The sequence below is a fragment of the Microplitis mediator genome, chromosome 2, assembly GCF_029852145.1.
Source record: "Microplitis mediator isolate UGA2020A chromosome 2, iyMicMedi2.1, whole genome shotgun sequence".
Classification (NCBI taxonomy): domain Eukaryota; kingdom Metazoa; phylum Arthropoda; class Insecta; order Hymenoptera; family Braconidae; genus Microplitis; species Microplitis mediator.
Window position 1 is genome coordinate 13,879,783 of NC_079970.1, and position 14,960 is coordinate 13,894,742.

The window sequence follows — 14,960 nt, forward strand, 5'->3', positions numbered from 1 at the left end:
GAAATTTTATGCCCTTTAATTTGGTGGCCTTAGAAAGTCTCTACGACGATTTGGCGCCGAGTTATCATTGATCAAAGCAAAAAAGTCCATTTTTGCTTTGATAATCAATAACTCCAGATGTATTGGTCGTACAGGGAATGGAAGCAGGGTTTTGAAAACTGGAAAACATTCTCTATAAGGCAAAATTAGTGGCATTTTATAGAAAAATTTTTTTTAAAGCGATATTGTTTGGTAAAAAACAGGTCAAAATTCACAAATTTAAGGATATTCGGAAATCTTGCTATAACGTTGGATATAACGGATGAACAAAGAATATCTTCGACTTTTTTTCAACCTCAAAGTGTCCTGAAAAAACCCTGAAAATTTCAAATCGCTGCGATTTTTCTTTCTTAGTGCCCCGAAGCTTTAAATTTATCGATTTTGTCAAAAATCACCATAATTGGTAGTTTCTCGGTTTTTGTTCATTTTTTCGATTTGAAAATGGTTATTTTACCGATAATCTTCATTTCTTTGATCAAAAAGATCGATTATCGAAAAAAATTGAAAAAAAAAAAAATTTTGATTGAAAATTTTTTTTTTCAAAATTTTTTTTTTCAAAAATTTTTTTTTTCTTCAAAATTTTTTTTTTTTCTGTTGTATCTGCAATGATTTATCATTGTCCAAAAAAATTACTAAAATTTTTTTTATCGCCGGCATTAGAGTTACTCTAAAGTTATGTTTGTTAAGTTGACATTTGAAGAAGATGCAGTTACAGCGGTAAAAAAAATTTTAGGAATTTTTTTTGACGATGATAAATCATGGCAGATACAACAAAAAAAAAATTTTGAAGAAAAAAAAAATTTTTGAAAAAAAAAATTTTGAAAAAAAAAAAATTTTTAATCAAAATTTTTTTTTTTCCAATTTTTTCCGATAATCGATCTTTTTGATCAAAGAAATGAAGATTATCGGTAAAAAAACCATTTTTAAATCGAAAAAATGAACAAAAACCGAGAAACTACCAATTATGGTGATTTTTGACAAAATCGATAAATTTAAAGCTTCGGGGCACTAAGAAAGAAAAATCGCAGCGATTTGAAATTTTCAGGGTTTTTTCAGGACACTTTGAGGTTGAAAAAAAGTCGAAGATATTCTTCGTTCATCCGTTATATCCAAAGTTATAGCAAGATTTCCGAATATCCTTAAATTTGTGAATTTTGACCTGTTTTTTACCAAACAATATCGCTTTAAAAAAAATTTTTCTATCAAATGCCACTAATTTTGCCTTATAGAGAATGTTTTCCAGTTTTCAAAACCCTGCTTTCATTCCCTGCACGCCCAATACATCTGGAGTTATTGATTATCAAAGCAAAAATGGACTTTTTTGCTTTGATCAATGATAACTCGGCGCCAAATTGTCGTAGAGACTTTTTAAGGCCACCAAATTAAAGGGCATAAAATTTCCGAGAAAAGTCAGACAGTCGGATTATTCAAAAAAATTTATTGTCGCCCATAGAGGTATTGAAAGACCAGCAAAAATTAAAAAAATTTTTTTTTCGTTGGTTTTCTTATGATTACTCCGGAACCGTACATGATAAAAAATTTTGAGGTCCAGATCTGAAAACTAGAAACTTGAGGCTACAATTTGCTTTTTTTGTTTTTTTTATACGACAATTTTTCACCGAGTTACAGCATGTTGAAAATCACCTAAAAATTTCGGATTTTTTTTCTATCCCTTAATTTCTGTGACCCGTGTAGTAAGTTGTCGCATTCTATACAGCAACAAGAGCTGTGCTGAGAGGTTTGTATACTCTTGTAATCAGTCATATGTTTCATGTGCTGTGTAGCACAGCATTGATTACTGTTAAAAAGGAATAGTAGTTGTTAAGCAATGACCTACCCTATTCTAATATGAATGAGTCATATTAAAATGTGTTTTAATTGTATAAGTTCTGTTTTTTACAATGTTTCTACGCTCTCTTTCCTTTCTTTACTCTCTTTTATTTTTGCGGCTGTGGCCCGACTTATGCTCGTGCTGTACTGCATCATTACGGTGATGCCCTACTACCTCCCTTGTGCAATGGAGGTGTAGTGGCGTAGGAAAACCACAGAGAAAACCTAGCCAGTACAGTTTCGGTTTGAGTGAAGCTCCAGTGATCGATAAAATTCCCATTTTACCGATCACTGGATCTTCATCCCGCGCCTAACGTTCAGAGACCTCCGTTCGAACTCGACGCGTGGCTAAGCGGTCACCCATCCAAGTAGTAACCATGCTCGATGCTACTTGACATTGGTGATCGCCCGAGCCACGCGCGTGCCGAACGGCTGCCTCAGCCGCTTTTTAGTCATATTAAAATGTATTTTTCCATATATTTTTCGTCGATTACTGCGTAGAACAGTAATCAGTACTATCTATTTCTTTCCGTATATGAAGTAATGTAACGTTATGCGGAGAAATTATTCTCGTTTGAAACCTTATCAAAAGATTCCCATAGAATCCACTCAAATGCGACAAAAACAGCATAGAATCATATATAGACTGTATTGGCTTCTATGCGGTTTTTGTCGTATTTGAGTGAATTCTATGGGAATTTCGGGATGGTTACAGTAATTTTTGCATGTGTTTATTTCCATTTCCGACAGGTGGCCACCATGGTCCGGCATTACTATGACACCGTAGGATTTCAAACAAGAATAATTTCTCCATGTACAAACATAGGACCTATGATTGATGTCAAATTATAGTTATGCATTTAATGAAATCTTAATTCATCCAAAACTCTCTAGAATATATGCATAAAAATGAACATTACTTACTGTTTAATGTCTAAAAAGTGTTTTATTATCATTATCTTTGTGTTAATAGCGTCAACAGCGTGTTTATGTGATGCATGATTTTTCGGTGAAGTCACTTGCGACATACATTTAATGGCTTGGTTGAACGCATCTATTGCCTTCTCATAATTTTGAAACTCATCAATCTCAACTTGAGCACATGCAACGTAAAAATTAGATAGCAGATCCATTGCTTTCGCTTTCGAATAAAAGTTTATTATATTTTTTAAAATATTTGGCTGATTTTGCCAATCTAATGACTGTAAATAGTTTCCAGCCATAATATATATGTCTCTCTGTCTTGAAACTTGCGCAAAAAAACAAATTTTTTCTGTATCCCCAGACTTTAAAAGTGCTTTCATTGCTTTCAATTTATTCCCAGCTTGAGTAAATTTTTTGGTTGCTAAATGATAATTACCCTGTTCAAATGCTATTTCCCCAACTTTTTCTAAGGTTAAAATTCGTACATGTTCACTTTCCATATCGTTTGCCACTTTATCAGTTGTCATTTGTTCTGCCAGGTCTTCAGTTAATGGAACGTTATATTTTTGAATCAAATTCAATACTTCTATAAACTCTTTACTTTTAGCTAATAGTTGTATAGCTTTTTCAATTTGATTATTTTTTTCAAAAAAATAAGCACATTTTTTAATAAACATTGGATCTGTATCAGAGTTCAAATCACTAGTTATTAGCTGTAAAGAGTCATACTGCTGGGTATTAAAAGCTAGAGATAAGGCTTTTGGGAGTAATCCTGACTGATGGTATAATAATATTGCTTTATCTGACTGTTCATTGTCTTCATAGTACTTTGCTATGTCAATTTTTAGTTGTCTTGGTGCAAGAACTGATAATGGCCAAAGCTCTTCGACCATTCCATTTTCCTTAAAAAAAAAAAAATAAAATACTTAATAAAAAATGGAATCAAGTTGAGTAATTGATAAAATTGTACCTTACAAATTCTTATTGCATTAGTATAAGCCTTTGATACTGTATAAAAATGTACGGCTTGAGAAATATTATTAATTGATTCATAATGTGCAGCTAAATGATACGCAGAAGCGGCATGATTAGTTTTTATAACCAAATCACAGGCTTCTCCATCACGACCAAGATAACAGAGGAGCCTAGTTACAGCTAAAGTATTTTTAGCCTCTTCATAAAGTCGTAATGCACCTTCTATTTCTCCTGTGGACTCTACATATTGAGCATACCAATTTTTTGTTTCCCTATAGTTCGAAAATAATCAAAAAGTAGCTAAATAAAAAAAAAACTATTCAAGTTTACTTACTTATCGTTTGAAGCTGCAAAATAACTGTGAAGTTCTTTAGGTTGACTTAGTAAAATTTTCGGTACTTGAAATTTATCACTGTTTGCTTTTGTATACATCTTAATTGCTTTTTCTACATTTCCTTGTTGCTCTAGAATTTTCGCGTAGTTGTAGTAACTCAACTTTTCACTAATTTTATTTTCATTTTCAGCCAGAGTTATAGCTTCTGAATGTCTGTGACAAGTTTCCAAAAAACTACCAAGAAGATCCAACCTTTTAGCTTCACGAAATAATCGTTCAGCATCTGCATAAAGTCCTAACTCCACTGCGAGAATTCCAATTTTTGCTTCTAGATTTAAACTTGGATCGTGAATCCCTTGTTTAAAAGCTTTTGTACCTCTTACAAATTTCATGTGGCCTAAACAAATAACAGCCATATTCAATTGTTTTGTTTTAACACAAATTTTCGCGAGACTTTTCCACACAGCTTCACTTTTTATAGCTTTGATTGATTTAAATGCATCATCTGTATTAGCCATACTTATATAAAAGCTAAAATCCATAATAGCTTTTTTAATGGTTTCATCACACACACCTAAGTCTTCGAATTCTCTCATAAATAATTTCGTCAATTTGCTTCGATTATTTTCTTTTTCTGGATTTAAAGCAATAATGAACGGTGATTTAACTTCTATGAGACGACAATTACTATCTTCTATTGGACGATAGTCATGGATCGTTATTCCATGCTCAGGAGTAACAAACATTGAAATGAATACAGTATTTTTAATGTCGTTTGGCATCAATTGAGAATTATAAAAGTCTCGAGTATCATAATTTTCAATCGTTTGGGTTTGACATACAAGTACTCGGGGATCAACAACATCCCAACAATGTGTTATAATAAATCTTCCTTGTGATTTTGAAATCATTCCTCCATAGTTTTCATAACTATTACTCAATTTTCCGAAGTCAAATTCAAATATTTGATCCCCCTCAATGTCCCAAATGTATAAAGTTGAACTCGGTAATAAATTTGACGTAGCAACAGTAATCGAAACACATCGACAGTCTGAATTACATTTTGCTTCAATAACTTCCGCAAAATCTTTTATAACTTTCGATACTGCAAGTGTTCTTGTATGAAGCTTTGCCAGACGTTTACCCAAGTCCCAAATTTTCAATATACCATTTAATGATGCAACAGTTAAATACTGTCCCGTTAATTCCATTGTAATGGGTTCACCTTCTTCAGGTAATGCTGGTAAATTTTGAATTACATTTCCTTTTATTGTTCTGAGTTGAATGAGAGCTGTAGTCAAAATAATTAACGTAGATTCGTAAATGAGAATTTTCTCAGCATCACAATTGAAAGATTGTTCAATTGATGTGTTTAATATCTCATTTCTATTAATTCTATAAACTACTATTTGTTTCCCGGAGGAAATCACGACATAATTCTTATTGATAGCCAATAACTGTACTTGAATATCAGTAAGTAAACTACAAGACTGATTCTCTTCTTCGATTATTAATTTAGTGGGTGAAATTTGACTTACACACACATCATCATTGTATGAAGCACACATATGTTGTTCGTGAAGAATAAATATATTCGTAATACAATTTACTGCAAAAACAGGATGTCTGAGAAAAGCACCACCCCACATTAGTTGTTTTACTGTTCCATGAACATTGCAAAATTTTGGAGTTGTGGGCCAACCGTATTCATTATTACAAGCCAAAAATTCTCGTTTCCAAAAATAAACGGTTCCTAAATTTGTTCCTGCTGCCAAAGTTTTGTTAATTTTGCAAAATGTAAAACTAGTGCATACTTCTTGAGAAGTTGATATATTTTCAGACGATGGAATAGAAAGTGGCGATAAAACATACGTATTACCGTTTTGTAAATTCCAGCATCTAATATCCAATTCCCCGGTGAGTATTGCTAAAGTGTTATTTCCTATCCAGCATAGCGGATGTCTTGTTCTCAATTCATTATTTTTACAAGACAACTTAACTTTTATCAACTCCGTTAACTCTCCTGTGAAGGGGTCAATTTGAAACTGACAAACATTTAATCCTTCTGTCATGACAACTATCGAATCTTTCGATTGATGGTGAAGTAAACCATATAAAGTTAATCCATCTGTATTTAATACTTGTTTACAGTGACCTTTACCATCAATATAATATATAATTCCATCTAAAGATCCGACAAAGAAAGCATAGTTCTCTTTTTGACTGTAAGATGTTTGAACTGCAGTTCTTGGTCTCCAAGTACTGAATAAATTTAGTGTCCGTTCATCTTCTACGATGCCAGTTTTCCCAACATTATTTGAATAGCTTTTTGATATTGATCTAAATGCAATATGAGTAAATGACTTTTTTAGGTCATGATGGAACATAATCAATAGCTGGCCTTTATTGTCAACTCGCCAACCAACGAGTGAGCCTGATGTATCAGCAGATATTAATCTGCCACCATACTGACTCCACTCCAATATTGAAATCGAGTCTCTGTGAGGAGTCCCGATTTCACAAAATTCATTACTTTCAGAATCTTCATCCCAAAGTTTGATGCTACCATTATCCTTACCAACTACTAATAATTTTCGATTTGGGTGCCAGCTGAGTGCCGAAATTTGAAAAGTTGAGAATTCCAGAGACCTTAAATCGTGGATAAGTTCACCGTGATCATTATAAATGATAATGAAACTGCCTTTATCTTGGGAATAAGCGGCTACAGCTAATAAAGGAAAATTCGTGTGCCAAATAGCAAAAGTATTAATTGATGAAGGTACAAGGTTTTGAATCCGATTATCAAAATACAACGACATGATTGCACAAATTTTACGCTGGGTTTGTTTCGGAAACAAAATCTCTTAATACAAAACACAGACCGCACTTTGATGCATTACTGTCTAATCTAGCGAAGTGCGCTTTGATTGTTTCATAATATTCGTTTGTTTATGAGAAAAACTCGGCCAAAGTTTCCATTTGCTGCACAAGTGCAACAAAGATACTACCGTTCGTGGGCTTGAGTGTAATAGAGAGAAAAGTGCGAACCCCTGTTATTACAATCAACCTAGGAACTTTTCAAGTTACAAAGATTAAGTTGTAACTACCCTAATAGCCACTTTGCATTGAAATTGACGGTAATTTAATGTTGAAATTACCTGAAATCTGCTGCCCGAATTTGCAGACAATTTCACAGCAAAAGTTGAAAATAAAAATTTGCGGTTAATTTTTCTTCAATTTTAAGGTAAACTTGTACGAAAAAAAACGGTCGGTAATGTTCATTCTTACCATTTCAAAAGGTAAGCAAATTTATACATAAAATTGTCTACAAGTTGAGCGTAAAAATATACTTAACAATTTTTCAAGTCAAATTAACGATAAATTGACATAAAATTTACCTGAAAATTAAAGACAACTTTTTTCTAGTCAACTTTTGAAGTGAATTTGCATTCTAATTCGGGCATTGAATTTACCTCAAATTCAATAGCAAGTTGCATACAACTTGTCGTAAAAAGCGGAAAAGTCCGAAGTTGACGGGAATTTGAAGAAAAATTCAACGAAACTTTTGTACAGTAAACTTTTGCTCAAGCAAACTGTGCTATTAGGGAATATCCTAATAACACAGTTTGCTTTAGCAAAAGCTTACTTACAAAAGTTTCCTTGAATTTTTCGTAAAATTTCCGTCAACTTCGGACTTTTCCGTTTTCGACGACAGTTTATAAACAACTTGCTGTACAATTTATCGTAAATTTACTACCCGAATTAGAATGCAAATTCACTTCAAAAGTTGACTTGAAAAAAGTTGTTGTCAATTTTCAGGCAAAGTTTTACATTTATTGTTAATTTGATTTGAAAAATTGCCCTTATAGCCACCTTGACCACAAGTTAACTTCAAGCTGCTGCCGTATTCTGAAGCCAATTTAAAGGAACGTGTTGGAGAGCAAACAGTTACCTTCAAGTTGACAGTAAATTGTCTGTAAACTTGAATTCAATTTGACCACAAGTGTTACTGTCAGACAATGACATCAAGTTGATTGAAAGTTTCACTTCAAATTGACGGCAAGTTTTTCTGTCAAATTACATTCAGATGACGGCAGTTAATTTGCATCAACTTGCACGCAAGTATACTTCAGTCGAGGCTTACCTGAAACTTGTCGTTAAGTTAACCGAAAATGTTTCACTGCAGAACTTGCTGAGCAATTATTTCTAAAATGATAAGAATGAACATTACCGACTTTTTTTCTATTAAAAAGTTACCTCTACCCTGATAGACAAGTTGGCGATAATAGTGTATTTGAATAGCCCGCGTTAGGATTTAAATCATTCCAAGAGGGGTCATTTCGATCGGGCAGGTGAGCCACGATGGAACATCATATGATCCAAATTCATAGCCATAGTTGACTGAGGAATCATTTTTGACGTCAATTGACGAGCAATTGTCAGTTAATTTCTAGTAATCTCACCGATCATTACAGTCATTTCGCATCACCAAACATTTATATATCTCCATCACAATCACTTGAGATGGAAAAATATAAATAAATTACTTTTTTTTTCTTTAAGTAATGTTAATGATAATAAATATTCCATTTCATTAAACAAGAAACATATGAATTTTTCAATGTCTAGCTTTTTTCTATATTTTCATCTTAGATTTAAAAAATTTTGTTTCGACATGTCGAATTGCAGCTGCAACCTGCAGCTTCAAAAAATTCATAATTAATGAATAATAAAATTTATATTTATGTTCAGTGGCTTGAATTCACATTATAATTAAAGTTTCGACATTTTTTTTATTTTTCGGTTTTCTTTATTTCACATAAAAACTTTTTTTATCGAAGATTTCCGATTTTTTAATTAGTGAGGTTAAATTATGACTTTTTTTCTACTACGAGATTGGCAACAAACCTTCAGAATATTTAATTTTAAAAGAGTAGGTAACACTTCTATACGTATTTATAATTTACATTTAATTATATTGATAGTAGTGTTACTAATAACATTTTTCTTATATACTTATCTTCCAACATTAAACGCGGGTTCTTACGATAATACGAAAATTGTTACATGTTTGGAATATTATAAATACAATTCAACATATCCCCTTACTACTCCCATAAAAACACCTTCGGGAATAAGTTATAGAATTGCAATTATAACTGATCTTGATTTAGAGGCCAAAAATCTTATTCACAACTCGTGGGGAAGTTTTTTAAAAAAAGGGAGTCTTTTGTGGCAGCCTCACAATGATCACATTTCTCTTAATTGGGATAAAGATGAAACTTTACTTTCCTCCACTTTTGTGATGAATAATAGGGGAATGGAATTATCCGAACTTGTAACGTTTAATGGTCGTCTATTAAGCTTTGATGATAGAACTGGTATTGTCTACAGTGTAGAAGATGAAGCTTATCCGTGGGTTATATTGATGGATGGTAATGGTCGAAGTTCAAAAGGTAAAGACAAAAAGACAAATGCCTTTATTTTATTTTTTATAAGTTTTATTCCGTTTGTATATTTAAATCTATATTGCAGGATTCAAATCAGAATGGGCGACAGTAAAAAATAATTTACTATACGTTGGTAGTATAGGTAAAGAGTGGACTACGTCTTCTGGAAAATTCACTCATAATAATCCGATGTGGATCAAGACCATTTCTCCACGTGGTGAAGTAAAATCAATTAATTGGATTGAAAATTATAAGAAACTGAGGCGATCTATCAATATAGAATTTCCAGGTATAATTTTTTAAAAATGATCTAGTAATAATCAATCGATCCATTGATTTACAAAATTTTTTAAGAAACTATGAACTTTGGCTATGATCAACCCAATCACAATAGTTCATATTAGGTTCAAAGCTAATGGAGATTTATGTTACGTATTAGAATACACATAGACAATTAGTTTTAAATTCAGCAGAGTGCATACACTACCGCTCAGAAGTATTTGGCCACCTGATTTTTCTGTACATTACTAACAATACATCTATTAAAATTATTTTATTGGGTTTCATTGTTTATATCTCACCGCAAGATACACTACGGCTCAAAAGAATTTGGCCACTCAGAAGAAGGAATGAATGAAATGATTTCATAGTAATTTTAATTATTTATTAGCAAATCCTTAGACGTAATAACAATATGTATCTTATTGTAGTGAGATACAAATAATAAAACCGAATGAAATGTTTTTGATAGATGTATTGTTAGTAATGTACAGAAAAATGCAGGTGGCCAAAAACTTTTAAGCAGTAGTGTATGTGATCTCATAGAATAGGAAAATGATTTGAACAAATCGATTATTGTTTTTTATTGATAAAAAAATTTCGCCGAGTATTAGACTTGAACCAGGATTTTTCTGATTTGAAGAGCTTGCTACAAACCTCTGCACCTACCTTTTTAACTTTCCGCTAAGAAAATTGTAAATTTTCAAAAATTCAGGAAGTTATTGTTTTCATCCCGATTTTCGAAAATCGAGTTTTCATCAGATGTCGACATTTTGAGGTCCTATTCTGACCATTTGAGAATAAATACTAGTAATATTAGCTACATTTAGAAAAAGTTTACCTAATTATTATATCATCGTAATGAGAGTATATTATGAACAGGTTATATGATCCATGAATCAGGAGTATGGAGTGATATTCATAAATGTTGGTTTTTCATTCCTCGCAGATGTTCTGTGAACCAATACAATGAAACTGAAGATGAGAAAATGAGCTGTAATGTCTTACTCAAAGCAGATGAGAACTTTAGTCATGTTCAGGTAATTGATTGAGCACTCTTTTCTTTTTAATAGGGGTTATCATATATTTTCGGCTGAGTTTTTCTCAGAAACAAAATCTCTAAATATCAACTACAAACTACGCATTGATGCACTACTGTCTAGTCTAGCGAAGTGCGCTTCAATTATCGAGACTGATGAAACAAAAGTATTTAAATTACATTGTTTAGTTTATGTTGTCCGAATATTTTATTTTGAGAAATTTCGTACTTGGGACTATCAGACTGGATTTTTAGGCAGAAGTTATTCTAAATAATTATTAAAGCATCGCAAAAGTAGAAAAATTAAAAATAAACCGGTTGTGAAACCTTGTTATTTACTGTGAATTGCTCTTTACACAGTGTGTGTTAAGGTTGTTCAAAAACGTTAGCTAATTATTTCTGTATGATTATATGTATAACGGTTTTTAAAATTATTTTTTCATATAGGAGCCTTTTTTTTAGTAATGACCTAGATTTTTTATTGATACAGGTAACGCAGTTAAATAACTGGATACCTATCAGAGGTTTTTCTAGTTTCAAGTTTCTCCCTGGTTCTGAAGATAGAATAATAATCGCATTAAAAACTGAAGAATTTCAAAGTCAAACAGCAAGTTATATTACAGCTTTCACAATTAATGGCGCGGTGCTTATGCCTGATTTGAAAATTGGTGATTATAAATTTGAAGGATTTGAATTTGTATAACTCACACTAAGATTGTTAATTAAAAATGTTAAATACGAAAAAATCAATAAAATTAATGAGTTATATTTATTTACTAACAATAATAAATACATAATTTATGCGTTATAAGATGTTATAGTGATCCTTTAAATATAATGCGAGAATCAACTGATACTTCCGACTAGCTCCAAAACTTCTTACTGTCTTTTAACTTGATAAGTTTGAAATTACCTCATAGATAGATAGATAGATAGATAGATAGATAATAATTTTTATTTGATCCTAGAGCCGTAGCTCACTAAGGACCATCAAATTAAAAATTACAGTATTTATACACATACGCACATCATTCTTTTCAAAATTACAATGAGTATATTTATTAGTTAATTAGTTAATCACTTAATTAATCATTAGTTGATAAACAGTAAGTACATATATTAATTACACAGGTCTACAATGATTTTGGTGCTGCTAAAAGTAAAACTGATTTCAAGTACATTCGGTACCCTGATAAAAACGTGATACTTCCTTTTTTAATGCTACGTATAGTTTTCGAGATTTTCATTTATTAAAAAACAAAAGAACATTTAATTCAAAACAGTTAAATACATTTAATAACACATTTTATTTGACAGGTTAGAAGCTTCTCTTTTTAGATTTTCTCCGATGGATGTCTTCAGGACATTCCCGTGTAATACTCCAACAGTCCCTGATTAAAAAAAGCGATTTAAAAGAATTCGAAAAAAAAAATTTTGAATACTTTTTAATGCTTTTGAATACCTTGAATACTTTTGAATTCCTCTCCTTATGGGCATTTAACATTGCAAATCGTTTTAAATCGCTTTTTTTAATCAGGGGTAATCTGCCATCATATGCTCATCCCAGCGACCTTGGTATCTATCTTCCATCACCTTTAAATCTTGATGAAAACGTTCTCATTATAGTGCCGGATAGCTCAACTGGTAGAGCACTCGGCGCGATACCGAATTGGTCTGGGTTCGATTCCCAGTTTGGGTTATCTATATTTTTCTCAATTTATCTATAAATTGTCTTATTGAGAAGGTTTGCATGTTTAGGTTTCCACTATATTTAAATGGTGGCATATCGACGGCATATCAATATTATTAATTTAAAAAGAAATTTATTGATTATAATGACATTAATTATAATAAAATACGTTTTTTAGGTTATTATATCGATCGATACAAACCTGAACGTAGCTTCATAATTTTGACAGCTTCGCACGACATCTTGTGGGCTAATCAACCAAAATATAACCTAGAATTAGCGGCACCAAACAAAAAATTTTTTTTTGTAGACCTGTGTTATAGTCATCAAATATTATAGATAAGTGAATTTATTTAAAGACGGACAGATATATTATAGCAAATGTTAATTCATGTTAAACGTCATTCTGAAAATGGTTAAAATGGCTTCCTTAGATCTCAAAACATTGGCATCTGATGAAAACTCGATTTTCGAAAATCGGGGTCAAAACAATAACTTCCTGAATTTTTGCAAATGTGCAATTTTCATAGCAGGAAGTTAATAATTTTTTATATTGTTGCCTATTTATAGCTATTTAAGTTTTTAAGAAAATGTATACATAATTGTATTTTGTAACCTTACAAGATTTAAAAAAAGTAAATATTAATTTAGTTAAAAAAAAAACCTCCCAGCATTATTTTTTATATCATTTATCAAGTTATATCCTAATTACTATTAATTATTCGTATAGTATTTTATTGTGTACTTGAAATAATATTAGTTTAAGGTAGTAATAAGTAAATTTAATTTAATAGACTCAAAAGAATTTTTGGTATTTGTGTGGAATCGGGGCTAACCACATTTTTGAAAGTTCCAAGTGCTTACACCTTAAAGATCTATAATTAAACTTTTTCCACGTGTTCTACTACACGGCGGATTAAATTTTCTGTATGCATTTATGTCTATAACACAAGATATATATCCGAACCTTGTAACTAAAGTGTGCAAAATTGATAAAAAATGGCAGAAATCATGCAAATTTTCCAAAATAAATTTAATAAATTTCTGATAAATACTAATAGTTAATTTTATTAATACCGTAAGATGGACGGTGGCGATAGAAAGGTCTAACTAAGAGCTACAAAGTTTTTTGAACTCTTGTAATAGTGGAAAATCGGCATATTTCTGTTATTTCAATACTTCAAAGGTGCACAACAGCTCACCTAACATTTTGTTGCAAGTAGTTTGGACGGTATCCGCCTTCCTTCACTAGTATAGTGTCTGGCTGAAACCCACAACACGGTTTTGACTTAAGAGTCAATACATAGAATAATAAGAAAAATATGTCAAATGGTGCAGTGTAGCACAGAACAGAAAAATTTCAAACTAAATCTGTAAATCAAGCAAATTTTATACCTTAGGTCTACACGTACAATTTATTAATGCTTAAATAACACCTAAATAAGCAATTATATCTTCAATCCGCCTAAAAATAATGGCGGTTGAAATTGGATTTAAATTGATATGTCCAGAATTGAATTTTCGGCAATTGAAACAGGTGTTAGCCCCTCTTCTAAACAAATACCGAATTTTTATATTACGTGATTTTTTGGGACGGCCAAAAATGACCTCATTGGTCAGACTTACATGACTAGCGACAATCTACTGCCGCAACCTCCCTAATAGCCACTTTAGCTTGAAATTGACAGTAAGTAGATGTTGAAATTGCCTGAAATTTGCTACCCGAATTTGCATTTGCAGACCATTTGGGGCGTGTTCAGAAATACACTCTGGAGATGCAAAATTACCTATCCAGGTATGATTAGTATCTTTGTAATGTTAAATCGCACCTCTAGTTTCACCAGAGGATATTCCTGAACGCAGGAGTTGATATTTCTCTTCCAGAGTGTGTTTCTGAACACACTCTTGACAACAAAAGTTGGAAAGAAAAATTTGCGGTTAATTTTTCCTAAATTTAGAGGGAACTTTTTACTTGAAAAAAAAAGTCGGTAATGTTCATTCTTACCATGGCCACCTTAACCATAAGTTAGCTTCAAGCTACTGCCGTATTCTGAAGCCAATTTAAAGGAACGTGTTGGAGAGCAAACAGTTACGGTTAAGTTGACAGTAAATTGTCTTTAACTTGAATTCAATTTGACTACAAGTGTAACAGTCAGACAATGACGTCAAGTTGATTGAAAGTTTCACTTGAAACTGACGACAAGTTCTTCTGTCAAATTACATTCAAATGACGGCAGTTGATTTGCATCAACTTGCACGCAAGTATTATCCAGCCGAGGCTTGCCAGAAACTTGTCGTTAAGGCTGGGCCGCACCTAACGAAGTCCTGAATTCAAGAATTCTAATTATTTATTAAATAATTATCATAACAGCAACTTTGTTAGCTTCCGACTAAAAGCAG

General features: G+C 32.0%; 2 protein-coding genes and 1 long non-coding RNA gene across 7 annotated transcripts in view; 1 reads left to right on the forward strand and 2 right to left on the reverse strand.

The window, feature by feature from the left end:
* LOC130678756 (intraflagellar transport protein 140 homolog) overlaps window positions 1–7,120 on the reverse strand; it is a 10,101-nt gene extending 2,981 nt beyond the window's left edge. The window contains exons 1-3 of the mRNA XM_057486201.1: window positions 4,103–7,120; window positions 3,764–4,040; window positions 2,794–3,695 (exon numbers count right to left, since the gene is read on the reverse strand). Of these exons, the coding sequence (XP_057342184.1) occupies window positions 2,794–3,695; window positions 3,764–4,040; window positions 4,103–6,921 (3,998 nt within the window). The 5' untranslated portion in view covers window positions 6,922–7,120. The remainder of the gene's footprint in view (window positions 1–2,793; window positions 3,696–3,763; window positions 4,041–4,102) is intronic.
* Window positions 7,121–8,616: 1,496 nt separating this feature from the next.
* Window positions 8,617–11,732, forward strand: LOC130678762 (apyrase). 5 transcript variants are annotated; one of them, XM_057486208.1, is made up of 5 exons: window positions 8,620–9,039; window positions 9,277–9,558; window positions 9,638–9,841; window positions 10,714–10,871; window positions 11,361–11,732. In XM_057486208.1, exons 1-5 carry the CDS (start codon window positions 8,976–8,978, stop codon window positions 11,571–11,573), a joined length of 921 nt encoding a protein of 306 aa, XP_057342191.1. In that variant the 5' UTR covers window positions 8,620–8,975; the 3' UTR covers window positions 11,574–11,732. The 5 variants fall into 5 exon arrangements, with proteins under 5 accessions (XP_057342189.1, XP_057342191.1, XP_057342194.1 ...); XM_057486211.1 differs by having other exon boundaries at window positions 8,626–9,035; window positions 9,497–9,558; XM_057486209.1 differs by having other exon boundaries at window positions 8,628–9,035; window positions 9,242–9,558.
* LOC130678767 (uncharacterized) lies at window positions 9,698–14,209 on the reverse strand. Its single transcript, XR_008991867.1, has 3 exons — window positions 13,956–14,209; window positions 13,763–13,824; window positions 9,698–13,501 (listed from the first exon to the last, which is right to left on the reverse strand). It is a non-coding gene; the product is annotated as an uncharacterized LOC130678767 (long non-coding RNA).
* Window positions 14,210–14,960: the final 751 nt, after the last annotated feature.

What these genes read in the sequence shown, in the direction of transcription:
- LOC130678762 (XM_057486206.1), top strand. Translation starts at nt 8,976, where the DNA reads ATGACTTTTTTTCTACTACGAGATTGGCAACAAACCTTCAGAATATTT. An exon ending in TAATGGTCGAAGTTCAAAAG is followed by an intron (nt 9,559 to 9,637) that starts GTAAAGACAAAA and finishes TCTATATTGCAG; the next exon opens with GATTCAAATCAGAATGGGCG. An exon ending in AGAACTTTAGTCATGTTCAG is followed by an intron (nt 10,872 to 11,360) that starts GTAATTGATTGA and finishes TTATTGATACAG; the next exon opens with GTAACGCAGTTAAATAACTG.